This window comes from Mustela nivalis (genome assembly GCF_964662115.1).
Source record: "Mustela nivalis genome assembly, chromosome: 3".
Classification (NCBI taxonomy): domain Eukaryota; kingdom Metazoa; phylum Chordata; class Mammalia; order Carnivora; family Mustelidae; genus Mustela; species Mustela nivalis.
In genome coordinates this window covers 26,998,746-27,026,320 of record NC_139022.1, presented here as the reverse complement: position 1 = coordinate 27,026,320, position 27,575 = coordinate 26,998,746, and the positions used below count along the sequence as shown (strand labels likewise).

At 41.4% G+C, this 27,575-nt stretch overlaps 1 protein-coding gene across 1 annotated transcript in view; it reads right to left on the bottom strand.

Annotated features, from left to right (window-relative positions):
* Positions 1–417: 417 nt before the first annotated feature.
* LOC309861979 (conserved oligomeric Golgi complex subunit 2-like) overlaps positions 418–27,575 on the bottom strand; it is a gene marked incomplete at both ends in the record, with an annotated part of 29,666 nt that continues 2,508 nt past the window's right edge. The window contains 4 exons of the mRNA XM_082725237.1: positions 418–451; positions 1,903–2,042; positions 9,486–9,548; positions 10,689–10,850. Coding sequence (XP_082581363.1) covers positions 418–451; positions 1,903–2,042; positions 9,486–9,548; positions 10,689–10,850 — 399 coding nt within the window. The remainder of the gene's footprint in view (positions 452–1,902; positions 2,043–9,485; positions 9,549–10,688; positions 10,851–27,575) is intronic.

The window sequence follows — 27,575 nt, the reverse complement described above, 5'->3', positions numbered from 1 at the left end:
CAGCCAGGGATCAGCGGCACATGAGGAGGTGACAGGTGGTCACTAAACTGAGCTCAGGTGCATACACAGCATTTTACGTCACCTTGAGATGGCTCCTCTTGTGACCTCTCGAAGAAGGTGGCAGTGGTGAGGAACAAACTCCAGGAGCTTATTAGCATACATGATCTTCAGGCCGTCTGGATGAGACTCAACGATCTGCTCTACAATCACCTAGCAGAAGGAAGAGCGTTTTATTTTTATTTATTTATTTGTTTGTTTGTTTGTGTTTTTGTTTGTTTTTAAAGCACCTAAAAGAGAAGTATGAACTATACACTACAGAGAAAAGAATCGTGTAAACCTTAAAAATGCACTTCGTCCTTCCTCCTCCCCACTCAGTATGCTTTCTAAACAGGAGGTAAGTAACAATGGCATAAAAATCTAGGTCCCGGGATTTGGGAATACTACTCCAACCCTAGGGGACACAGAGGCTGAGGGACAGAGACTGGCCTGAAGCTAAAACATCACACACACTCATCTGCTTCCCTTCTGAGCTTAAAAGCAAAATACTGTATCTGCAGACAACAGCTCTGTATCATCTTCACCCTGGCCTTATCCTCTACCGTCTCCAGAACAGGGAAAGGGCTGAGATGGAAAGTGATGGAAGAAAACACATCTTATTTTGCTTTAGTATTTAATTTTTTTTGGTGAGGCTGAGTTGCAGGAGGTGAATGACAAGCATACAAACTTAAAATGCAAACGTGGCCACAGTTCATTTAATGACACGGAAACGTAAAGTACTTCCCTAATTTAGCATATTAGATTCAGTTCAATGAAAAGGGCATAAATTAAATAACTAAAATATTTTCATTTAGTGACAAAGAATAATGTGATCTTTTTCACCCCCACAGAGAGAGCTATGAACTATAATAGGATACATACAAAGAACTGACAGATCATTTACTTTTAGTAGTCTTAATGAAGCTGAGAAGGTTACTGAAATTAATCCTTCAATTTCACTTCTATCACTGGGATACTGTCTCGTTTTAAAACTGGAAGCCTTTCATCCTGAAATCATGGTGGGTAGCTTTATACTTACCAGACAGAAAGAACACTCGCACTGGCAGGTGACTGGAAGAAAGCCCTCAAATGCTGAGACTGGATTCATGACTTCTGTCAGCTTGAACTAGATGAAACCGACGCTCTCTAAGTTGGAAGCTGCTGATTGCTGGCGGCCTCACATGGTGCAGCCCATACTCCGGCCGCTCAGAGGCAGGATACACTGACTCCCTGTATTTTACTGTATCCTTATAGGTCAAGAACACTGGGTAACCAAGTTCTGGACTTAAGGTACTACCCCGCTAACTCGCCCTTCAAAGCCCTTTATCTTTGAATATTCCCTCCCTCCCACCTTCCTAGCCTGGCAAACTCCCCCATGGTCTTCAAGACTTAGGCCACATCAATTCTGCGAATACGCTGTCCCTCACAGAATTTCCCTGCGCACAGAGCTGTCTTCCAGCTCCTCCAGTGGGCACGGGCGCCTTGGTGGGGTCACGCTTTTCGGCAACTTCATTAACGTATAACTTATGGAAATGGAAATTGACCTGAAAATGTTCTGATCCGTACCTTCTTCCTAGGCAAGTCCCTCACCCCTACTAAATTAAGATGATCCCTGAGTTATGGCATCACTGGAAGAGACCAGAGCGCATGCCTGATTCCTGCCATGCTGATGGGCACCAAGCGGGACCAACCTTTTCTTACAACCAGAAGAGCAGGAACTAAGAGCATCTTCAAGGAAGAGCCCTGAGCTCTCTCGCACCCAGTCAAGAAACGAAGCCAGATTAGATGCTCTGTGTTTGTGGAATGAGGTGCATGGGGGCACAAACCTCATCCATGTATGGTTTCACCAGTACTTGACCGACTAACGCCTCTGCATCCCGTGTCTTGTCAATTGTAGCGTAAGTCTGGAGGCAGTGCCGTATGATGTCCACATTGGAAGTCTGAAGCCCTTCTAGCAGCAGGCCTCCCAGGGACTGCTGCAGCATGGCCGTAATGTGGGCTATACACTGCAAGAACAGAGAGACCAGGAAAGAAGGTCCAGGTACCACAGTTTCTAAAAGCTCAAATATATGTGTATAATTTATATACATATGTGTTATATATATAAAGCGAGCCTCTAATTCTACCAGAATATATGTAAGATTAAAATCCCAACATTTCCTAGAGAATAACAATGAATCTCTTCTCCCCATGATTGCTTTCTTTCTTTTTTTTTAAAGGTTTTTATTTATTTATTTGTCGAGAGAGAGCACAAGCACACAAGGAGACACAGGCAGAAAGAGAAGCAGGCTTCCTGCCAAGCAAGGAGCCCAAGGTGGGACTCAATCCCAGGACCCTGGGATCATGACCTAAGCCAGAGGCAGTGGCTTAACTGACTGAGCCACTGAGGTGTCCCCTCCCTATGATTTCTTTGAAAGTAAGTTGGCTTCATCAAAGTGAAGTTTAGACAATTACGGAATGACAAAAAGTTATTTGCCTCTTAAGCTACGGAGTAAATCTGACAAACGTGCATTTAAACCCAGTCAAGGGCTTTGGATAAATGAACTCTGACTACATCATATGATGTGTCAAGTTACATGAAATTCAGAATTAATTTTACTTGCATAGTTTGGAGACTACGCTTGTGTCTTTACACAAAATCTATCTAGTGTGACATAATGGAAGCAGGGTCCCAAGCAGGAGACACTGAAAAAAAAAAAAAATTCAAAGCTAGCTTCAAAATCCTGTAGAGTAGCAATTATCAGGGGCAATGCTAGGTCAAACCAAAATCATTCAGGAAATTCGCAAACAGCAAATTGAAAATCGAAACCAACACTTGCTGGTCTTACTTTGTCCAGAAGAGGCATGCCTTTGCTCTGAACAGCATGAAAGTGTAACTGGTTAAATTCTGTGGCAATTCTCTCCAAAATCTGTCTAGTCCAGAGAGGGCTAGTAGAGACAATTAGAGAAATGTAATTCCCAAAGTTAAAAACCTGCCACCCCCACCGCCCCACATGCCTTACAGCGCTCAGGCACCTGCACCTGAACGCCATCAATTTTCATGACAAACTGTCTGTGCAGCAGGCCCCAGTGCAAGGGGTGAGGAGCGGGGAGGTTGTAGAAGCCACTGACGCAGCCTGGCCCAGGCCACAGGGCCCAGGCAAGGGGATGGAGCTATTTTAGGTCAGTGTGGGTACAACTGCATGATTCCTCCACGTTCCTCGGGCTCTCCCATTCGTGCCCTTCTTCTCCCTTCTTCTCCCATTCTCTAACCCCCTCCTCTCTCTTGCCCTGTCCTACCGTTCATACCCGAAGCCCCCTCTTCTTCTCTGCCTGCCTCATTCTCCCTCCCAAGTACCTCCCCAGTACCAACTACTGCTGTCTCCTCAATCAGCTAAAACTGACCGCCTAGCAGCAACCTGGGAAATCGCTCAGAGCAGCGGACTCCAAGTTTAAATTTACCCAACGGCAGAAAGAGCAAGCTCGGTGCTCCGGGAGCTGGTGAGAAATCACTCACAGTGCATCTGCCATCAAGTGGACTGGATACACTTCCCTCTTGCCCCCCACATTAGAAAGCGTCAACCCCATTCAAAAGGAAGTCGAACAGTGAAAGAAAAAAAAAACACACAACAAAGGCCCCAAAGCCCCTGCTGGGCTCTATGAGGCATCCCACATCTGAGGATGGGCAGTCAGGTAGTGAGGAAACACACTGTAAGAAAACCCAAAATCTCTGGAGACCTGCCATGGTGTGCCCCGTCCCAGAGCATCAGAACTGGTGTGGAGGGAAGGCAAGCGCTTGGCAGGAACAGTGCCGAAGCCTAATCCCAACCTCTACTGACTGATCCCATGCGCATTTCCTATTTATCCTTTTCTCGGCATTTCTGGGCCTGGCAGAGCATGATGGATTTACTGTGCGCTGACGCTGCTCTGGCTTTCCTGACTCTAGAGCTCAGAGCTGCTCTTCTGGAGAAAAAAGTCCTCCAAGGTAATTCTGAGCAAGAAAGCGCACAATGTCTGTTTATCAAGGACAGTGTTGCAAAGGGACAGGATTGTAGACACAGAGCTCACTGAGGTGTTTCTATCCGATGAGCACAGCAGCAACAGCAAAGACGGGAAGAACACTGGAGGGCCAGTTCCCCAAGGGCCGAACGTGGACATGGCTGGAGGGGCTGCAGGCACTGCCAAGGGCCGCAGTGAAGCAGAGCCGCTGGAGACACACGGGCTGCAGAAGGGCCGTGTGCAGACTGTCTGCTAAGTGTGGACGAACGGGGCAGAAGCACGAGTGCAACGGGCTAGAGACACAAGCACAGTGGAGGCTGACCACTTAGTTGAATGCCTTGATGTGAAAGGGGACAGAGACCTAGGACCAGAGAATCGCTTCCTTTGGGATGTGTCCGTTCTTAATCTCCATCATGAGACATGTGGAGCATATGGTCTCTCAAGTTCCTTCCAAATCTAAAATCTTAATTCCTAAAATTTAGAAACCTAACTCCGCCTGCAAGGGGAGGGACTGTTAGCGTCACACAACAGAGCACTCAGGGCACCAGGCGACCTTGACGCAGGCAGCCCAGCTGGTATGTGTAGGACCAGCCCCGGCTACTCCCACTGCACCACTGTGCGTCTCACAGTGCTGACAGGACCTAACTACTCATTTTCTGAGTCACTCATCTACCCTGGCTGATTGAAAATTCACACCAGGAAGGGAACAAGACAATCACAGTATAACAAAGAGAGCCATCATCTTTTTTCCTATTTCATAAGTTTTTCCTTTCCTGTTTGTAAATTTCAACTGGATATGTCCTATACTGTTTCATAATAATATAATGCTGGTGCAAAATACATCAATGGTAATACTCTGGGCATGTCTAGGAAAAAAAATGAGATGGAGAAAAACCAAGATGAATGGTAGGTATGCCTTAAAGATCAACCGGACTTTGCTAGTCCTCAGGGAAGGTGATTCCAAATATACTTTTACACTGCAAGCATAATGACGTGTTGGAACTGTGGTCTATAACCAAAGCGTTTATAGGAACGTGTTATAGATTTCACCATTTCATGCTCTCCACTCTCTTGGAGCTACATTCTAGCCACAAACCTGGATTTTCTTCTTGTTCAGAAATGAATTCTAACTAAGCCATCCCCGCCTAATTAGATTGAATGTGAAGTATTAATTTATGTGCTACTTAGTTAAAAAAAATGCTTACCTGCTTGCTTCTAGTGCAGAGGTTTCTTTCGAACTTTGTGAATTTAAGATTTTTTCAATCTTTTCCACTGATCAAATAACTTGTATAAGCCTCAACACACACATCTATAAAAATAAAAATTAAGCAAACAAAAAACGTCACCATCTTTACTCTTAATCATCTTTATTTCCCATGCTAAATGCAGGAAAATATAAGACCAAAAGTTAACTTCAAATATATAGGGCATGCTATATTTTGAATATTTCTATGAAACTCAGAATTCTCAAGAATGCAAATCTTAGTTCTAGAATAAGCATACTTCCATATTCTATTGCAAGTTTATAGAGGAAAAAAAAACCCTAGACTTTGCTTTCTCATATTCTATACTCTTATTTCTTTTTTTTCCCATCCTGAATCTTTCTATGGGCATTTCTTTCCTATTTTTTTAAAAAAGATTTGTTTATTTGAGAGAGAGAGAGACTGCATGTGCGCGTGCAGGGGAGGGCAGAGGGAGAGAGAGAATCTCGAGCAGACATCCTGCTGAGCACAGAGCTCAATGCGGGGCTCAATCTCATGATCCTGAGATCATGACCTGAGCCAAAATCAAGAGTCGGACGTTTAACCAACTGAGCCACCAGGCGCCCCTCCATTTGTTTTCTTATGGCCCTTTATTCATGTTTTAACTTTGGCTTCTGATTGTACTGGCCCTCTCAGTTTACATGTGCATATACCTATATACCCAAGCACCAAATCATTAAAGACCTTTTACACTACAAATATTATCAAAGAGGTTGAGGGACATTATGAAAACTCTCATCCTTAAAGAACAAAAAAATACAAAGTCATCCATTCAATAAATAATAATAATAATGAACACCCCTGGGAGCTCGATATTCATTCTGACGGGGGGTGGGGGGGGCACGAGAAAATAAAGCAAGAAATACACCCTGCTCTCACAAAGCTTACTGTTTTGTCTGGAAGCGCACGACAAGCATTCTTTGGACAAAAGCTGTGAGGAGATCCAGAGGCGAATTAAACAGAAGCCTGTCCCTCAAACAGGCTTCTCCCCACTGAGATTTTAACAAATATGCTAATAATACACATAGAAAACATTGTACAGAGCAGCAGGCGAGAGTCAGAAGCCCAGACACCCAATGCCCGCTGTGCCCCTACATCGTTATGATCATGAATGATATCGGGGACACTTGGAACTGGAGATAGCACTAAGGGGCACACTCCCGGGGTGAGCCCTCAGATGTACAGAGCCGTTGCCTGTCTCACACACCTGAAACTAAGCCAACACCGCATGCTAACTACTGGGAATTGAAAAAATTAAAGTGAACACCAGAACATAAAGAACACAGGATCAGAAAATAACAGCAAACCTACGGCAGAATCCTGAGTTTGCTTTGGAAAGCCCACTTCTCCCCTAGTCTCTAATATAGGCCTATTTTCTTTACAGGGCCACTGACAATTTATACAGTCGTTAACTGTCAAGCGCTGCACCGACAACAGTTATCACTGTTTCTTGTTCTGGAAAAAGTGGGTGACTTGAGATCGTGTGGGTACCTCTGAAATTCTGTCTTCTTATTTCAGGTAGATAACGTGACATAATGCATAAAATGCACATGCGTGAGAGCTTTGAAAAAAAGCTAAATTTAAAAAAAAAAAAAGAAAAAAGCTGAATAGTGCTGACAAGTTCACGGAGACAAGAGGAGAGGGCTTCAACTGGCATGCAGCATAAGAAATCTACTGGAGGGGGCGCCTGAGTGGCTCAGTGGGTTAAGCCACTGCCTTCGGCTCAGGTCATGGTCTCAGGGTCCTGGGATCGAGTCCCACATCAAGCTCTCTGCTCAGCGGAGAGCCTGTTTCCCTCTCTCTCTCTCTCTGCCTGCCTCTCCATCTACTTGTGATTTCTCTCTGTCAAATAAATAAATAAAATCTTTAAAAAAAAAAAAAGAAATCTACTGGAGGGTACCTTTTTCTTCCTTATGTCCTCTTGTTTACACATTCGTTCATCTACTGCCCGAATTCCTTCACTGACTGATGACCTGAGACTCTTTAAAAGAATAATAAAGAAAATGTATTACAGACATTGTTTTGTCACATTATCAATTTCCTACATCTCATTCAATTCCACAGAAATTAATACCTGTGCACCTGTACTATGCAGATATTGACCAAAAAAAAAAAAAAAAAAAAAACATGATATACCAGATACAGTTACTGTTGAGGGGACTCATGACCTGGGGCATAATGACACGAAGGCAGAGTCGCATGGCCAAAAGAAGAATGACATATACAGTGAAAGTTATGGGGATGAGGGGGCTTAGAATGGAGAACAGATAATATGAAGCAAAGTACAGGAGAGTCTGGAAATGCGACGGGGCTCGAATCGGACTCTGAAAGCCATGTGTACACAGCTGCCGAGGTGGGGAGGGGATGGGGAGCAGATGTAAGTGCACACACACTCAGGGGCAGGGTCAGACAGGCACACAGCCATGTGCACTGCAGGCTTCCTTCTGGAGAGAAGCAGAAATAGGAATGGAGGGCCAACTTCACTGAGATGAAGTCTTTAGATTCTGCATATTTTGGAGAACGAAAGAATGTCAAAGCACTGATGCATGATGATGAAATGTGGGTATGGAAATACCAGGAATCAAGAATGAAGAACAGAAGACCAGAAAAAGGCAGAGCACAGAGGTAGAGAAACATGTCCAGAAGCTAATGAATAAAGAGATAATTAGGAATTAGGGCCAAAACAAAGGTTAACAGAAACAACTAGAATGAAGTAGGCATATCACAAAAATTCCACAGGAAGGTGAATTAATTCACTCCATCAACATTATGAAACACCTCCTGGACGTCAGTATTGTGGCAGCCTACAGGGATGCAATGAAGACAGATATAGTCGTATCCCTCAGTGGTCTGAGAATCTCACAGAACAGCTTCAGAGTTGGGACCAGAAAGGCAGTTCAGGCCTGTGGCTGAGCAGGACCAAAGTGGCCATAAAAACAGGCCATGGAAAAGGGAGGGGATACGGTGATGGCAGGGGGTGAGGTGGGACAGGAGCCTGTGTGAGTAGAGCAAATCTGCCTCCAGGGAGGGGGTTCGAGAGAAGAGTGGGAGGCCAAAGGAAGGCTAGGCTTGGGAAACAACACCACTATGAGGCCCTGGGAGGAAGAGGCACACCAAGGAGGCAGTGGGAGAGCCCCACAGCGGCTGGTGTGGAATCCAACAGCGGACCATGAAAATTCCTTCCATTCCAAGGAAAAGTATCTTTAACAAGATTTTGTAAAATTCAAATGAGACATAAACCATGGAAAGTATTGGCTACCTCAAGGCACAACTCAAGATTTTTACCTGTTTCACGAACTCTTTCCTGCCTGCCCCTCCCCTAGGCTTCTCAGTACTGATATTTCCATCACTCCGCATTTTTCTTGGTTCTAATCATGTGCTGTGTCTTCCCTTAAATTATGTTCTCCTTATATTCTCTCTAGGATGCAGGCACTGTCTTAGGGGAGGGACGTAAGAGGCCACTCAAGCTAGAGGAGACACACAAGGAAGGATGGTGTCGTTTATGACAAGTTTACGACAGGGCATCAAAATGGACAGAGGCCGTAAGTCAGGGCACCAGACACAGACGGGGGTGGGGCGGGAGGGGAGACAGGGCAGCACAGTTTTCTGTAAGAAGTGATGCCACAACTGCCCCTCCACTGTTCACCCAGGTGGAGTTCCTATTCCCAATGGCTTAGAGGTGGGGAGTCCCATTCCCACAACAGAGATTTTTCTGAGAGAACATGCAAATGTAACATTTATTAAGTATTACATTTTATTTATATTATCCTTCAGTTCCATTAGGGATTACACAGTTTTTGTAGATCAGCCCAGGAACCTAACCACACGTAGATTACGTGGGGTGGGGGGGGATATTTACAAGATTACAAACTGTTAAAATACAAGTCATTCGTAAGTTAGAAACCACTTACATATGACCAAAGTGGCATTAATAAGTTGAATTTGGAAATATGCTTCCTCTCCCCTGACATTTTAAGGTTGTCTACTCTGAGAATATGTCTTCTTCAAATCGAACATGTTTTTTTAGGTTTTTAGCATATGCAAAAACAAAATCATTTACAACTCTTCTGAAGGTGAATATTATAATCATGAACCATTAAAATACAACCACCAGTACCACCAAACTAACAGATGAAAAGAATTCTTAGAGAAAAGCCAACGAGGACAACAGGCATCACAGCAGACTGTTTTCATTAATTGGGGACTTACCAGAACTTCTCGTAACTGTCCCAAAGGCACAGAAAGTTGATTGAGGGCTTTGTCCATGCCAACCTAAAGGCAAAACCAGGTTGGCACAAACACATCACGATAAGGAGTAATAGTGACGTATCTATTTAACGATCAAAGCAGTACCAGATTTAAGTTATTTTTTTGGCACAACTGTATTTTGCTACATAACTAGCTAAACAACAGAAGTGTTATTTGGGCATTAATGTTGTTCATAGAATATGAAAAAAATCTGTTGAAATACATGAAACTATAAAAATAAGGGAAGTCAGGAGAAACGAAAGCTTCCTTAAGAACAATTTGCCTTTAGATGACATTTTAAATGAATGTGAAAAATTTTCACAGAAGATGAACAGTTCTCTGTCTGTAATTGATGATACTCAGCCAGCTGATGTGAAAGTCTGACGGGCTACGTCTCTCTTAAACATTATTATAAGCCTTGAGAAAAATAGAAATTAAACAGAAGTAAAATTTTCTAGGTTTTTAATCCTATTGGGATATTTATCTTAGTGGTATATTTCCCAAAAGCAAATGTGCATCATTAATTTTAATGCTTCTTGAAATTCCCATGGAGCTGCAACTTTCTGTGCTTCTCTGGACAAACAGATTTAAAACAAAATGAAGCATCAACAAGGAGACTTTTCTGCCAAGTAACAAAATTCAACATTTCTAAATGGCTTTTACAAACAATTGATAAGCTCACTGCAAATCATTCTTATATTTTTATAAAACCAAACTTTTTAAATATCAATATTGGCCAATGTTCCCTCAACCTAGCTCTGGCTAACAGATATACCTGGGAGTAAATTAAACATTGTAAGAGTGGTGGACATTTGCTCCTACAAATTAGTCTAAATCAAGGAAGACTTCAGGGTAATCACTTAGCAACTAATAAAACAACCTCTTGGGTATTATTATCCTTTACTTTTCACTGTTGACTAATGAATTTGAAACAATCAAACTAGAGCAACCTTAAATGAATAAAAACTAAAACAAAAAAATGTATTCCAAAAAGTTTAGTTCTTTTATTAATGAAATTGGTAATTTCTTCTAGTTTCTGGTGGGGTTGGTGGGGTAATCAACTGAAAGGTTTCTAAAAACTCTGCCCTTTTAATAAATATGAAGGAGAGAGAAAGTGTGTGTGTGTGTGTGTGTGTGTGTGTGACTTGTGAATTTCAGGTTTACCAAGTTTGTGGAAAGGTTGACAAAATCTGCATAATCCTTGTTGATGATCTCGACCATGGCTATTTTAAGAAGTTTATAGTAGAGTTCCAGATCTCCTCTTAGTTCCTCCAGCTGGACATGCTTCCTACAGTCAGACACAAAGTGATCGACGTCGAAATCTTCCTGAAAATCAAACCAGAAAGAAAAAATGATTGCACTGATACCACATTTTACATAGAAAAATAAGATCAGAGAAAGAATAAGAGGCTGTATTACTGCAGGGGAACACACACAGGACATCAGGGGGTCTGCTCACTTCCTAAGATTATGGGAAAGGGGGCCCCTCACCAAGACCATTCTCTCCTGTTGCCTAACTCTACAGGCATTTTATTTCTTTTAATTATACATTTGAAAGAGGCTCTTCTCAAAATAGAAACAGCTTTTTCTTCTTAATTTTAACACAGCGATTCACATCCTTCCAGACTTTGTTTTGGTCTCTTTACTTTTTTTTTTTAAGATTTTATTTATTTGAGAGAGAGAGACAGAGAGAACAAGTGGGAGGAGGGGCAGAGGGAGAAGCTGGCTCTCTGCTGAGCTGGGAGCCTGATGCCAGGGTTCATTCCAAGACCCTGAAATCAAGATCTCAACCGAAGGCAGACGCTTAACTGACTGAGCCTCCCAGGTGCCATAGTCTTTCTCTTTAAAATATAAATTACTTTTGGGGTGCCTGGCTGGTTCAGTGGTTATGGGTTCAAGCCCACATTGGGCTTTCTGCTCAGCAGGGAGCCTGCTTCCCTGTCTCTCTCTCTGCCTGCCTCTCTGCCTAATTGTGATCTCTGTCTAATAAATAAATAATTTTTAAAAAAACAAAATATCAATTACTTTTTAAAGAAACTGACATATAATGGACACATGTTAGTTTCAGGCGTACAACATGAAAATTCCATATTTTTATCTGTTGTGAAAGGATCACCCTAAGACTAGTTAAAATCCATCACCAAACATACACATTTTTTTCTTGTGCTAAGAACTATTAAGCTTTAGCAACTTTAAATATATAATAATATACGGCACCTGGGTAGCTCAGTGAGTTAAGGCCTCTGCCTTCGGCTCAGGTCATGATTCCAGGGACCTTGGATCGAGCCCCACATCAGGTCTCTCCTCAGCAGGGAGCCTGTTTCCTCCTCTCTCTCTGCCTGCCTCTCTTCCTACTTGTGATCTCTGTCAAATAAATAAATAAAATCTTAAAAAAAAAATATATATATATATAATATACTATGCAGCCATCAAAAGAAATGAAATCTTGCCATGTGCAATGACGTGGATGGAACTAGAGGGTATGCTGAGTGAAATAATCAGAGAAAGACAATTATCATACAATCTCCCTGATATGAGGAATTTGAGAGGCAAAGTGGGGGGTGTGGGGGTAGGGAAGGAAAAATGAAACAAGATTGGATTCGGAGGGGGGCACCTGGGTAGCTCAGTGGGTTAAAGCCTCTGCCTTCAGCTCAGGTCATGATCACAGGGTCCTGGAATCGAGGCCACATCGGGCTCTCTGCTCAACGGGGATCCTGCTTCCTCCTCTCTCTCTGCCTACCTCTCTGCCTACTTTTGATTTCTGTCTGTCCAATAAATAAATTAAATCTTAAAAAAAAATATTGGATTGGGAGGGAGACAAACCATAAGAGACTCTTAATCTCACAAAACAAACTGAGGGTTGCTGGGGGGAGGGGTGCAGGGAGAGGGTTGTGGGGTTGTGGACATTGGGGAAGGTATGTACTACGGTGAGTGCTGGGAAGTGTGTAAGCCTGACAATTCACAGACCTGTAACCCTGGGGCTAATAATACATATTTCTAATAAAAAATAATAAAATTAATATACAATAATACACAGTATTATTTACTACAGTCACTATGATGTACATTACATCCCCAAGGCTTATCTTATTAACTGGAAGTTTATACCACTGGACCCCTTCATCTTTTTCCTCTACAACCTCGCCTCTGGCAACCACCAATCTGTTCTCTATGACTTCATTTTGTTTTGTTTTTTAGATTCCACATGTGAGGGAGATCATACAGTATTTCTCTTTCTCTGTCTGACTTATTTCACTCAGCACAATATCCTCAAGGTCCATCCATGTTGTTGCAAATGGCAAGACTTCCTTCTTTTTATGGTTAATATTCCATCGTATACACACACATTGTCTTTATCCATTCACCCCATTGGTGGACACTTTAGTTATTTCCAAGTCTTGGTTGTTGTAAATACTGTGATACTCACTACCGTGAGTGTGAGTCTTGCTAGCCGCTAGAGCCAGGTGATCTAGAGGTATACCTGGGTAGCAACTGCAAACCTCGGGGCATCATACGAGCATTCAAGCTCCTTTCCAGGAGATACCAGAAAGCAGAAGTGAGGTAGAGGGACAGCGCAAAGATGGTACCCATCAGCTCCATCTTTGGAGAATACCTTACTAGGCTCCCAGATCCACGTTAAATTAGATGCCTGCCCCTCAGGGCTTTAAGATAAGCAAATGAGCCTCTTTCACAGAAATCTGATCCCATTTCAGTCTGCTGCTTCTGTGCTGAGTTCCAGGGTGGGTCAGTCTACTCGCAGGACTGCTTTAAGAACTGTTTCTCAGTTTGCTATAGCCTTGTGGGTCTCATAGGTGCAAGCTCTGATGGCTTTCAAAGCTGGATGTTTTGGGGTCTTGTCTCTTAGATGTACGTCTTGGAAGTTGGGGTGCCAGAAGTGGGGCTCAAACCCTTTGCTCCTCAGGGAGAAGCCTGGGGTTTTGAGTACCCTCCCAATCCCAGGTCGCTGTACCAGGGGTGGGGTTTATGGCAAGACTGATTCTTACTTCAACATAGGTTTTTTTTCCTTACTCACCTAATGTGTAGGAGTCACTCAGCTAGTTGTAGGGTTTTTTCCACAGGAAAATTTTCCATATGGAGCTATAGATTCAGTGTGTATTTCATAGAAGAGATGAGTTCAAGATCCTCCTATGCCACCATCTTGAATGGAAACCCCAGACCTTCTCTATGTATGTGTGTACACACACATATGTGTACACACACACACACACACACACACACACACACACACACAAATATTCATGCTCTTCTAAACTATTTCCCATCTAGGGGCACCTGGGTGGCTCAGTGGGTTAAGCCTCTGCCTTCGGCTAAGGTCATATCTCAGGGTCCTGAGATCAAGCCTCACATCAGGCTCTCTGCTCAGCCGGGAGCCTACTTTCCCCCCTCTCTCTGCCTGTCTCTCTGCCTCCTTGTGACCTCTCTCTCTCTCTCTCTGTCAAATAAATAAATAAAATCTTAAAAAAAGAATAAAAAAATAAAAACTAAAAACCCATTCTATTAAAAAAAATTTCCCATCTAAAAATATAACTTGAATGTCTTTACATAAAACACATACATTTCTATTAATATTTTATGTGCATGCTGAGTGTCCCATTGAACAGATGTTCCAAATCTTTCATAACCTATTTCCAAGTATTGGTCTCACAGGATTAGCTATCCTGTGTTTCCCCTTTACAATACTGTGATACCCTGGTAGGCTTATATGCTTAGAGGCAATAAATTACTATCTAATTCCCCTGTGACTCTGCTACTCCATGACCTGTTTAGTCAGCAAGAATCAAATGTGATGATTCCCAAACTAGTTAAGGACACCTACACTTACTTTTCATTAAACAATATGTAAACCAACAAAATATGACTGCAAAAAAAATCACTGTTCTTTTGAAAACCAACACAGCTACTTTGGAAAGATTTGATACAAAGAAATCAATAAGAAAATTTTTGCTAAGTTAGGTATGGGTGAGATGACCAAGTACCTGGCAGGGAGGGAGTGATCACAGGATTCTCACTCAATTCAGTTAAAGAAACTGAAACTGAATGCAAAAAAAGACAACATAGAAAGCTTTTTTTAAAGATTCTTTTTATTTATTTGAGACACAGACAGACAGTATGAGCAGGGAAAGGGGCAATGGGAGGAGATTCCCTGCTGAACAGGGAGCCCAATGTGGGACTCCATCCCAGGACCCCGAGGTCATGACCTGAACCGAAGGTAGGAATGGTATTGAGCGACCCAAGTGCTGTGATAACTCAGAAATCTAATCTGCAGGCCAGTTTCCAGAGAAAAGACCTGGCACTGTTTCAATGGAGAATAAATGTACATATTTTTTCCAAATAAAATGCTAAAAACTGTATGTACCATTCCCTAAGAGTACTTGTTTAAACTGACTTTTTTAGTTAATCAACCAAAGACTGACCCTGCTAGTGTCAGAGAGAAGGACTTCATTTAAAACCGTAATTTCACAGTCATCTACAGAAAGCCACCTGCTCCTTACACTGGTGACCAAATTAGCCTGGACCTTTCTCTCCGGAGACAATTTCAGACCTTACATCATAGTTATGTAGTACATCACGGGAGGGGGTCTCGGTTCATAATCCTGGCCATCCTACTCATCAACTGTATACCTTTAGGTCGATCACTTTCCCTGCCTCAGTTACACATTGTTGAAGTTCTTGAACTTCATGATGGCATTCTAAATTGTATAACTGGGGTGCCTATGTGGTTAAGCATCTGCCTTTGGCTCAGGTCATGATCCCAGTCTCTTGGGTTTGAGTTCCACATCAGGCGCTCTGCTGAGCAAGGAGCCTGCTTCTCCCTCTGTCCCTTCCTCCTGCTCCTGCACTCTCTCACTCTCAAATAAAATCTTAAATAAATAAATAAATAAGTAAATCATATAACTTAGCCTCAGTGAACAAATGCTATTAGGTAATATTAGTACTCAACTTACCATTTATGCATTTGTTCTCAGATAAACAAAAGTTGCATAACACAGGACTAAATAACTCGGAACATCTGTGAATACTGGGTTAGGCAGCGTTTGCTGTGAAAAGCAAACCCAAACTCACAGTGCCATAATAGAGACCCATTTCACTTAACCAAGAATGGTTTTACTACTTTAGAAATGGTTTTACTTTATAGTGTAGATTCCCCAAGTATTCAAAAAGAAAGTATTTACAACCCATACATTTATGGTCAACTGATTTTTCACAAGGATGCCAAGACCATTTAATGGGGGGGGGGAACAGTCTTTTTGAGTGCCTACTACTGGGACAAGTGAATATCTACATGCAAAGGAATGAACTTGGAACAGCAACGTCACACATACACAAAAATATAACTCAAAATGGATCAAAGATTTAAATGTAAGAGTCAAAACTGTAACACTCAGAGAAAACAGGTGAAAATCTGTATGACTTTGGATCGGGAAAAGCTTTCTTAGACATGATACACAAAGCAATAAGAAATATTAGATAAGCTGAACTTGATCAAAATAAAAACTTTCGTGTGTCAAAGGACACTACGGAGAATGTGAAAAGACAACCCACAGAATGGGAGAGAGTATCTGCAAATCATTTGTCTGACAAGGGTCTAATAACCAGTATATGCAAATATACTCTTAGAACTCAACAACAAAAAGACAAATAACCTAATTTAAAAACAATCCAAAGACTTTTGAATAGACATTTATCCAAAGATGATACACAGACGGTCAAGAGCACATGTCGGGATGTTCGACATCCTTAGTCATTGGGGAAATGCGAATCAAAAGCACATGCAGATGCCACGTCACACCCACTAGGACAACTATGGTAAAATAAGAAAAAGAAAAAGAAAAAAAAAGAAGAAGAAAAGTGCTGGCAAGAAGGCGGAGAAGCTGGAACCCTCCTGTATTGTCGGTGAGAATGTAAAACAGTGTGGCTAAGGCAGTAAACAGCTCGGTAGCTCCTCAAGAAGTTACACACGTACAATTACCCAGCAGTTCTACGTCTAGGGGTATGACACCGACAGAACTGACAACAGATGTTCCTGCCACAACCTGTACATGAATGTGTACAGCAGCGCTGCTCGTAACAGCGAAAAGAGTATATACACAACGTCCATCAACTGATGAATGGATACATAAAATGTGGAAGAGCCTCTTACACAACCATAAAAAGGAATAAACTGTTACATGCTACAACACGAGTGAAGTCTGAAAACATTCTACTCTCAGGTTAAAGGAAGCCAGACACAAAAGGTCACGTGTTATACAATTCCACTGATATGAGATGTTCCAGAAAAGGCAAATCCATAAAAACAAAAAGTAGATTCATGATTGCCAGGGAATAAGGGGAGGGGAGAATTGGAAGTAAGAGGTTTATTTTTCGGGTGATTGAAGCATTCTGGAATTAGACAGAAGTGACGTATGTACCATATACACAGTAAATATACTAAAAACCAGAGAAGAGTACACTTTAAAATGGCAACTATTATGCTTTGTGAATTATATTTTGATGAAAAATGAAACAACTTAAATATCAACTAATGTAGCTAAATGCTAGGATACATTAAAAACAATCCAAAGTAACACTAATCACAGGAACAATGGCGTAGCTACATGAATTTCAGACAAAGCAGATTTCAGAGAAGGAAAATTATCAGGCATAAAGAGCAGCATTACATAATGATAAAGAAATCGACTGACCAAGAAGACACAATTATCCTTAAGGTATGTGTGCCTGATCAACACAGGTGAGACACAACCTAGCAGAACTGCAGGGAGAAATAAACAACTCCATTATCACAGCTGGTGACTTCAACACTTCTCCATCATTAATGGGCCGATCCAGCAGCAGGGCAACAAGGATTCAGTCCAGACATGGCACACTTAACACCACCATCAATTACCGTACAACAGATGTACACAGACTATTTCGCCCAGTAATAGTGCAACACACATTCTTCTTAAGCTCATATGGAACACTCATCAAGACAGAATAATTCTGGGCCACAAAACACAACACATTTTTAAAAATAAAAATTATACCAAGTATGTTCTCAGACCGCAATGGAATTAAAAATCAGTAACAGAAGATAGTTGAAGAAGTCCAAAATACATGGAGATTAAATGACACACTTCTAAATGACAGGAGACCAGTCTCAACAAAATACAATGTAGCAAAATGTGTGGAATGCTGCTTAAAGGGAAAATACAGTACTGAATGCAAATATTAGAAAAAAAAGGATTAAAGTCAATAATCTAAGCTTCCATTTTAGGCAACAACAACAAAATCAAATCTAAAGTAAGGAGGGGCTCCTGGGTGGTTCAGTTGGTTAATCATCTGCCTTTGGCTCAGGACATGGTCCTAGGGTCCTTCCTGCTCAGGGAGGCTGCTTCTCCATCTCCCATTCCTCCTGCCTGTATTCCCTCTCTCACTGACTCTCTCTGTGTCAAATAAAATCATTAAAAAAAACCCTAAAGGAAGTAGAAAAAGAATAAAAATTAGAGCAGAAATCAATGTAATTAAAACCAGGAATTTTTTTTTAAATCAATAAACCCCAAGTCTGTTTCTTTGAAAACATCAATAAAACAGACAGACCCTTAGCCAGTCAAACAAAGAAAAAAAGGTAGAAGACATAAATTACTAATATCAGATGAAAGAAGGGAGGGCTACTGCTAACAATCCCAATCACTGTAAATTCAACCAAACATTTATGGAATACTACACAATTCTCTAAAATCTCTTCCAGAAAGTAAAACTAGAAGGAGTACTTCCTAAATCATTCCTAAATCATTCTAGGAGATCATTATTACCCTGACACCAAAACCAATACTACAAGAAAAGAAACTACAAACTAGTATCTCTCATGAACACAGACACAAAAATCTTCAACAAAAATTAGCAAATAAAAGCAAACACTATATTAAAAAATTATACACCAGGGTCATGTAGGATTTATTCCAGGTATGCAACATTAGAAAATGTTCAACATTAGAAAATCAATGTGATCCATCATATCAACAGAAAGAAAATCACATGATCATATCAATGAAGGGAGGAAAAAAAACATTTAACAAAATCCACACCTCTTCATTATTAACCCTCAGGAAACTAAGAATAGGAGGACTTCCTCAACTTGATAAAGAATGTTTCCAAAAATTCACAGCTAACATGATATTAATACTGAGAAAATAGAAGACAGGGAATCAAGGCAAGGATGTCCCTTCTACTACTACTATTCAATACTATACTGGAAGGCCAAACTAATGAAATAAGGTAAGAAAAGGAAACAAAAGGTATACAACCTGGGAAAGAATAAAACTTTGTTCACAGATGACATGACTGTCTACAGAAAATACAAAGACTTCACACCCCACACCCTCCTGAAACTAGTCAAGTGATTATAGCAAGTCTGCACAATACACAGTTAAAATACAGAAGTCAATTGCTTTCCAATGATGTATCAGACAAAGGGCCAGTATTCAAAATTTATAAAGAATTTATCAAACTCAACATCCAAAAAACAAAAAAAATCCAGTCAAGAAATGGACAGAAGACATGAACAGACCAAAGAAGATATCCAAATGGCCAACAGACACATGAAAAAGGGCTCCACATCACTCAGCATCAGGGAAATACAAATCAAAACCACAATGAGACACCACCTTATATCAGTCAAAATGGCTAAAATTAACAAGTCAGGAAACAACAGATGTTGGCGAAGATGTGGAGAAAGGGGAATCCTCCTACAATGTTGGTGGGAATGCAACTCTGGAAAACAGTATGGAGGCTCCTCAAAAAGTTAAAAATGTAACAACCCAATGACTTAGCAATTGCCCTATTAGATGTTTATCCAAAGTACACAAAGTGATTTGAAGGGGCAAAAGCACCCCGATGTTTATAGTCAAACCATTGAAAGAGCCCAGATGTCCATCAACAGATGAATGGATAAAGATGTGGTATACATACACACACACACACACACACACACACACACACACACACATTACTCAGCCATCAAAAAGAACAAAATCTTGCCATTTGCAAGGACATGGATGGAACTAGAGGAAGACAAATACCATATAGTTTCAGTCACATGTGGAACTTAAGAAACAACAGATGAATATAGGAGAAGGGAAGGAAAAATAGAAACAGACAGGGAGGCAAATCACAAGAGACTTAACTACAGGAAACAAACTGAGGGTTACTGGAGAGGGGAAAGTTGGGGTAACTGGGTGAGGGGTATTAAGGAGGGCACTTGTTGGGATGAGCTCTGGGTGTTGTATGCAACCAATGAATCACGAAATTCTAACCATGAAACTAAAAGTACACTGTATGTTAACGAGATTGAATTTTAATTAAAAAATTTAAAAAGTCAATTGCTTTCATATATACCAGCAATGTACAAGTGGAATTTGAAGTTAAAAACACAAGACCATTTACATTAGCATACCAAAAAAATTAATACTTAGGTGCAAATCTAACGAAATATGCACAAGATCTATATGAGAAAAAGTATAAAATTCTGATGAAAGATAACAAGCAAGGTAAGATGTGAAGTGGAAAGAAAGTCCATAATCTTGGGTAAGAACACTCAATACTGTTAAGAGGTCAGTTCTTCCCAAACTGATCGACAGACTCAATGCAATCCCAATCAAAATGCCAGGAAGTTATTCTGTGGATACCAACATGTTGACTCTAAAATTTGGATGGAAAACTGGAAAACCAAGAGTCCCAGAGTAGTCAACAAAATATTAAAGAGCGGGGAAAAAAAGGAAATTGAGGATTGCCACCACCCAATCTCAAGACTTACTATTAAAGCTATAGTGATTAAGACAGAAGGTGCCTGGCAAAAGAGACAGGTGCTTGGAACAGACTGGAGAGCCCAGAACAACATCCACACACACAGGCAAAGGCAACTCAATGGCAAGGACAGTCTTCAACAAATGGAACCGAACAATGGGACATTGATAAGAAAAAACAAACAAATGAAAAGAATAAAAACAAACTTTTCACACCTTTCACAAAACCTAAACGTAAAATGCAAAACCTCTTAAAGATGACATAAGAAAAAATGTAGGGATCCTTGGATTTGGCAATGACTTTTCAGATATAAAACCAAAAGCATGATCTACGAAAGAAAAAAATTGATGAGAGGGATTTTGTTAAAATTAAACTTCTCTGTAAAAGACACTGTTAAGAGAATGAAAAGACAGGACAACTGGGTGGCTCAGTTGGTTAAGCAGCTGCCTTTGGCTCAGGTCATGATCCCAGCGTCCTGGGATCGAGTCCCACATTGGGATCCTTGCTCCGCAGGGAGCCTGCTTCACCCTCTGACTCTGCCTTCCACTCTGTCTGCCTGTGCTCACTCTCGCTCGCTCTTTCTCTGACAAATAAATAAATAAAATCTTAAAAAAAAAAAGAGAGAGAGAGAATGAAAAGACCAGTCACAGAGTAGAGAAAATATCTGCAAAACACAGCCATGGTAAAGGACTTAAAATAAGAAATATAATATAAAGATGTCTTAGTAGCAACAAGAAATCAAACCTAATTTAAAAATGTGAAAAGAGCGGTGGCTGGGAAACCCAGTCAGTTAAGCATCTGCCTTTAGCTCAGGTCCTGGGACTGAAATCCACACTGGGCCCCCGGCTCAGCGAGGAGCCCGCTTTTTTCCCTCTCCTGCTGCCTGCTGCTACCTCTCCGTATGCTTGTGCTGTTAATAAATAAATAGAATCTTTAAAAACGAAAAAAAAAAAGGATCTGAAAAGATGCTCAACTTTGTATGTCATTAAGAAATTGCAAATTTAAACAAGGTACTATTACATATCACGTAGAATATAAAAAATCCAAAGCACTAGTAATACCAAATGCTAGCAAGGATGTGGGACAACTGAACTCTCATTCACTGTTTGGTCAGAATGCAAAATGGGAGGCACTGTGTGAGACAGCTTGGCAGTTTCTCACAGAACTAAACACATTCTCACTATAAGATCAGTAATTGTGCTCCTTTGTATTTACCCAAAAGAGCTTAAAACTAGTGTCCACACAAAAACCTGCACACGGATATTTACAGCAGCTTTATTCTCTGAAGTGCCAAAACTTTGAAAAAATCCAATCTCCTTCAGTAGGTGAACAGGTACACTGTGCCACACCCACACAACGGATTATTCGACAATTAAAAGATGAATTATTAAGCCACAAGACTTCGAAGAACCTTAAATGCATATTGCTAAGTGAAGGACCAGTCTCAAAGGCTAAATACTATATGATTCCAACTCTATGGCATTCTGGAAAAGGTAAAAATTAACCAACATTTTAATTTTTATTTATTTTTTAGGTCATCTCTATACCCAATGTGGTGGCTAGAACTCACAACCCTGAGATCAAGAGTCAGATTCCCTAGCAACTAAGCCAGCCAGGTGCCTCTAAAAAGGTAAAACTCTAGACAGTAAAAAGATCCCGGGCTGAGGGGTGAGCAAGGAGGGTGCAGAGAGAGGAGAAGAAACAAATAGATGAGGTACAGGGTTTTTCAAGGCAATGAAACTAGGCTGAAAGATACCAACAGTAGGTAAATAACATTATACATTTGTCAAGACCCACAGAACTATAGAAAGAGGAGTGAACCCTAATGTAAACCATGGATTTTAATTAATACTGTATCAATGCTGGTTCATCAGTTGTAACACATGTACCACAACAATGTAATACATTAATAATAGGAGATAGTGAAGTTAGAAGAAAAATATCTGTACTCAGGGGTATTTCCTATCTGAACCCAGTTAAAGTACAAATCCCCCAAAAGGCCAGAAGTTGGGAGATCACAAGAGGTGTTGGAACACAGAAAAATAAATGAGCAAACCAGACAAGCTGCAGGTAATTAAGAACCATTAACCATGAGAGAAGCAGTGACATCACTCAAAATTAAAACCAAGTAGAGTTTAAAAGTTTAGCTACTTTACTAACTAGCTGCAATCAGGGATGGCAAACAAAGACTAATTCAAAGTAACCTGGGAATTAATCATTTAAAACTTACCAATAATCTGAAATTAGTAGCTTTAATGCTATGAAAATTACATAGAATTTGGAAAGATTGAAGTTCTCTAAGCTGCCAAGAAGTAAAACACTCCTTCCCAGATACATGGACTTATAAAATCACTATATACTATCTCCACGAGAAGCAGAATCCCCAAGAACCATCACTCTGTAATGATGAGAAGTACTAAGAGGGCATATGAAATTTATGAAACATGTCCCATTTCATCGAGACAAAAAACCAAAATAGTTAAGCACTAATCTGCACACTACATAGGGGTTGAAAGACATAGAAAGTTTGTGTGAGCTCACGTATGTGTGTGTTTCCAACCATTCTTGAAAACAATGGACAACAGAGATGAATAAATGTCCCTGTATATCCCATAAATATTCCTCAAATATTTATCATGCAACTCCAGCTCTGCTCTAAGACCTGGGGACACAGTCATGAAAAGAAAAGACAAGGTCTCTGCTTTTAAGGAGCAGATATTCTAATGCAGAAATGAGAAAATATATATGTAAACAAACATTATATTAATGAACAGTGATCAAATAGTGATTAATGAATAGTGATCACAGCTAAAAAGAAAACAGGACACAGTAAAGGTTGAGTGACAAATGGGATGTATTTTAACTTGGATGAACCAGGAAATATAGAACAATGAGTTGAGATCCAAATGACACAAAAGAGCTAGCCACCGGAAGTGTGGGAAGAGTGTTCCCACCCAAGGTATCAGCATGTATACAAAAGTGTCCTTGAAGCTCTTCCCTCCTTCCCCTGCTCTCAAATCTCTGACACAGCTAGGTGGGGACATAATCTAGGACTTGTGTCTCCCAAAACTCATTCTAAATCTTTGTTCGGTGACTAAATTATTCAAGCTTGAGAAATTAAAAACATATGCTAACAAGATCTTCCCACCATCTACAGAGAGATCATCTTAAAAGCATCATGAAATAGTAACACTAAAATTCTAAAAAACTTCTGTTCTAACATTTTAATCAATTTTATATCAAACTCCTTTCTTGAATTTATAGACCCATTTGACATATTTATGAAGAGACAAAAAAAAAAACAACAAACCCTACATTCCGTAATGTATTTATCCATCTAACAAATATTTGAGTACCTAATTACACTCTGTTCCAGCTGATTTCTTCTCTTTATCTCTTTTTTCCCCTCAATTTAACACCAATCATAATCTATGTAGGCTTTTAGTTCGCTTTTCAAAATTAATTTCTTGAGCTATTTAAAGGAACTATCCAGTGCTAGAGTTCTCAACACTGGTCACACATTAGAATCACTTAAGGAACTTTTTTTTTAAGATTTTATTTATTTATTTGACACAGAGAGAGAGATCACAAGTAGGCAGAGAGGGAGGGAATCATGCTCCATGCTGAGCAGAGTGTCCCATGCAGGGCTCGACCCCAGGACCCTGAGACCATGACCTGAGCTGAAGGCAGAAGCTTAAACCTCTGAGCCACTAAGGCACCCCCTCACCTGAGGAACTTAAAAACAAAAAGCCCAAAGGGCACCTGGCTTGTTCAGTCACTGGAGCGTGCAGGTCTTGATCTCAGGGTTGTGAGTTCAAGTCCCATGTTGGGTATAGAGATTACTTAAAAAAAAAAAAAGAAAGAAAGAGCCCAAGCCCCAGTTTGTGATTAATTTGTTTAAATGTTTCAAGAAATTTGATGCTAAATGTTGTAAGACTAGTTAAATAACAAAAAGATATATTTACATAATACTTCTTGCTCTCAAATTTTGAACAAAGAACTTACTAATAATCAATGACTTAGTAGGCCAACATTTTATTTAAATAAGTTTTATGGTACTACAAAGAGTGAATTAGAAAATCAAAAGCAAGGAGAAATGGGCATGATGTAAACATGGGGAAGCAAGAGAAAGCAAGAAAATATGTGACCGGGAAGCGAATGCTTAGCTCTGAGATCCTTCTCTGAGAGAAGGACAGATTAAAACCTAAAAAGAAAGAAAAGAAGGATCCCATGCACTCAAGGAAAGAGAAGTCCCCCAACATCCCTCCTGCTTTTTCCAATATAAACACATAGCTGGGCCGACTTACCACATCCTGGTTGGTACCGACTTTATCAACTTTTCTATTTAAGCCAAACTTGACCGGTCAATGATGGATGGGCTGTGTGCCAAGTTTACCAGTTGTACAACTGACGGTGTAATGGCTGAACCTGAGAAACCGGGGTGAAAGTATCAAGAGGCTCTAAAGATTGCGAAAGAGCCAAGATTCAAATGATTACCACGTACACACAAGACAAACTATGCAGATGACTGCTCAGTATGGAAGTACTTCAGAGTGTTACACTGTGGCATCAGCTGACCCAGACCCAGAAGATTGCTGGAGTTCCCATCATGGACATCTCTAACCATATAGACGACACTGAGCAAATGCCAGATGATGATGGAGCCCCTCACTCCTATGTCTTAATAGAGTTCCTCAGCTCTCCTTTACCAACTTTTCCTGTTGCCAGTTCATACAAGCAATTCTCCTTACCCAGTTCCTCTGTTCTGAGCTATGGCTAAAGACACTCACTTTTTTATGTTTTGAAACTGATTATCTTGTACCATTTTACTTTTTGTTGCATCTTTTTATAAATCAGATGACCACTCACAAGACAAAAAAAAAAAAAAAAGTAATGGAAAGGAAAGATCAAAAGGGAGGACAACAACAACAAAAAAACAGTTCTTTTTTGCCGGGAACCCTTCTTACAAGTGCCAATCAGATAAACTTTATCTGATGTTACATCGTCACAACTCCTCTATCATCAGGGAAAGTAGTTCACATAAGAAAATTTCTCTATAAAATGAGTCCCAGGCTTACATTCCATATTTGGCTAATTAGAATTTCATTACGATGTCTGTCTCACACTGATGCGGAAGAGAATGGAATCTTGTCATCAAGACGTGACATCGAACTAAGAACCCACAGGGTAAGCACTCAGATCCTGTGATACGAAGTCGGCTCCTGGGGATGGGCAACCCTGGGCAACAGTGGCTGACCTGCGGGCCTGCGGCTATCTGCCGTCTGTCACTCTTCCTTGTTCCTCCTCTGTCAGCTGCTATCTCCAGCTGCTGTCAACAAAGTCCCCCTCAAACAGCCATCACTTCCCTCTGGTCCCATTTACCATAGCTAAGCTCCAGGCCAGGCATCCGGATCACCAGCTCTGTGGGAACTTCTTCTAAGGTAAGAGGTGGCCCTATTGGTGAAATGCAGGTGCCAAGGCATGCGGACATTGTGCCATCTTCTGCGCTATTCTTAATGTTCTGATTGTCCCACTTCCCTCAGTTCCCACCTGTGGCCTCTGGAAAGGAACATATTACAGTAGGATTTCCAAGGACTGATGCGTGGGGGTCAGGAGATCTGGCCTGTGATTGGCCCCAACTAGCTGTGTGGCTTTAAAGGAAGTCATCACACCTCAGGCCTCAGTTTCCTTATCTGCAAGCCAGGATGGACTAGAGTCTTTTCAGAGGAGCCGGCAAAGATCACATAGATAAGCACCACCTCATTATACTAACAAGCAAACAGAAGGCCGGAGGCGAGTGATTTGCCCCAAGTCAGACATAAGCAGGCAGAGAGCAGAGCCGAGGATGGGACCCACATCTGCAGGTCACAGCTAATCAGCCAGCACAGTACAAACAGATCTGAGCAGCTGCTCATTCTTCCCCTTTTCCGTTTTGTCCATCAGAATGCATGCTCCCTGCAAACAAGGACACACAGGACCTGCTTCCTGCCTCAAAATTCCCAGTTCACCCAATTAGAACAAGGAGGAGCCTCAAGGACTTACCCCCCCACCCCCACACACGGTTCTTTTACCTATGGAACATGAGGGTACATACATTCACCGTCCAGAGGGCTCCTGCCTTCACTTCTCATGGAAAAGGTCATCATGTGCCTACCCAGGGTGCCAACGAAGCCACAGGTTCCAGAGAGGAACTGACACAGAGAAGTTCGAAGGAGGCAGATGGCTAATTGCAGAAACAAACTGTCTACCAAGGAAAACTACCCCATGGGGGACTGATTCTCTTTGAAATACGTTCGAGTGTGTGGGAAAATGGTTTTTCAAGAGCTGGTGGACTGACCAGTCACCTGGTACATACAAGATCACATCCGCATTCTGACAAGAGTGGCTTGCCTGCAGTGTAGACCAGGGGCCAGAAAGACAAGGAAGGCACATGGAGACTGGGTGAGAAGCTTCTACGGTGTGATGGCAAGGGCGCACTGCAAAGGTACGAGAAGAGATGGAAAGAAGTATATGGACTCAAAAGGTTTAGTAAGCAAAATCCACAGGACTTGGTGTAACAGACTAGATTTTGGAAAGGTGACAGAGTAGGAGTTGACTTCTGGTTTCCCGACTCCAGGCTAAACGGATGAAGTGTTTACCGAGAGAGGCAATAGAATAAGAAAGGTGGTTTTCCGTGGAGGAGGTGCTCATGAATTCCGTCTTGAACCTGATGAGTCTGAGGGGCCACAGACACATCCGAGAAGAAAGGTCAGCAAGTCCGATACACAGAACTGGTGCTCAGGAGGCGTGTGGACCAGAGACAGGAATCTGCCTTACCTGCTGATAGGTGGTCATGAAGCTGCACAAAAGGTCATCTAGGGAAAGAAAGGAACACGGGGCTGAGCCCATAATCAGCATTCAGTGGCTACCAGGAGCATGACTTTGCACAGGAGACACATCAGAGAGGTAGAAGAAAGACAGGAAGCAATGCAGAGCATTTGGTCTACTGCGATGTCGAGTAAGGAGACAGAGAAAGGTCAGGTGCGCTGACTTAGAAACAGTTTTGGTAAGAACTCTTTAGTGGAATGACAGGGCCTGAAGGGTGGAAGGTGGGAAAGTCAAGTCAACCCCTGAGCACTGGCTGTGATGCACGACAGTGACAGGGCAATACCTAGAGGTGGGGCAGTCGCGACAGTGACAGGGCAATACCTAGAGGTGGGGCAGTCAAGTGGGAGAGGATCAAACAGGAGCGCGTGATGGGAAGGAGTG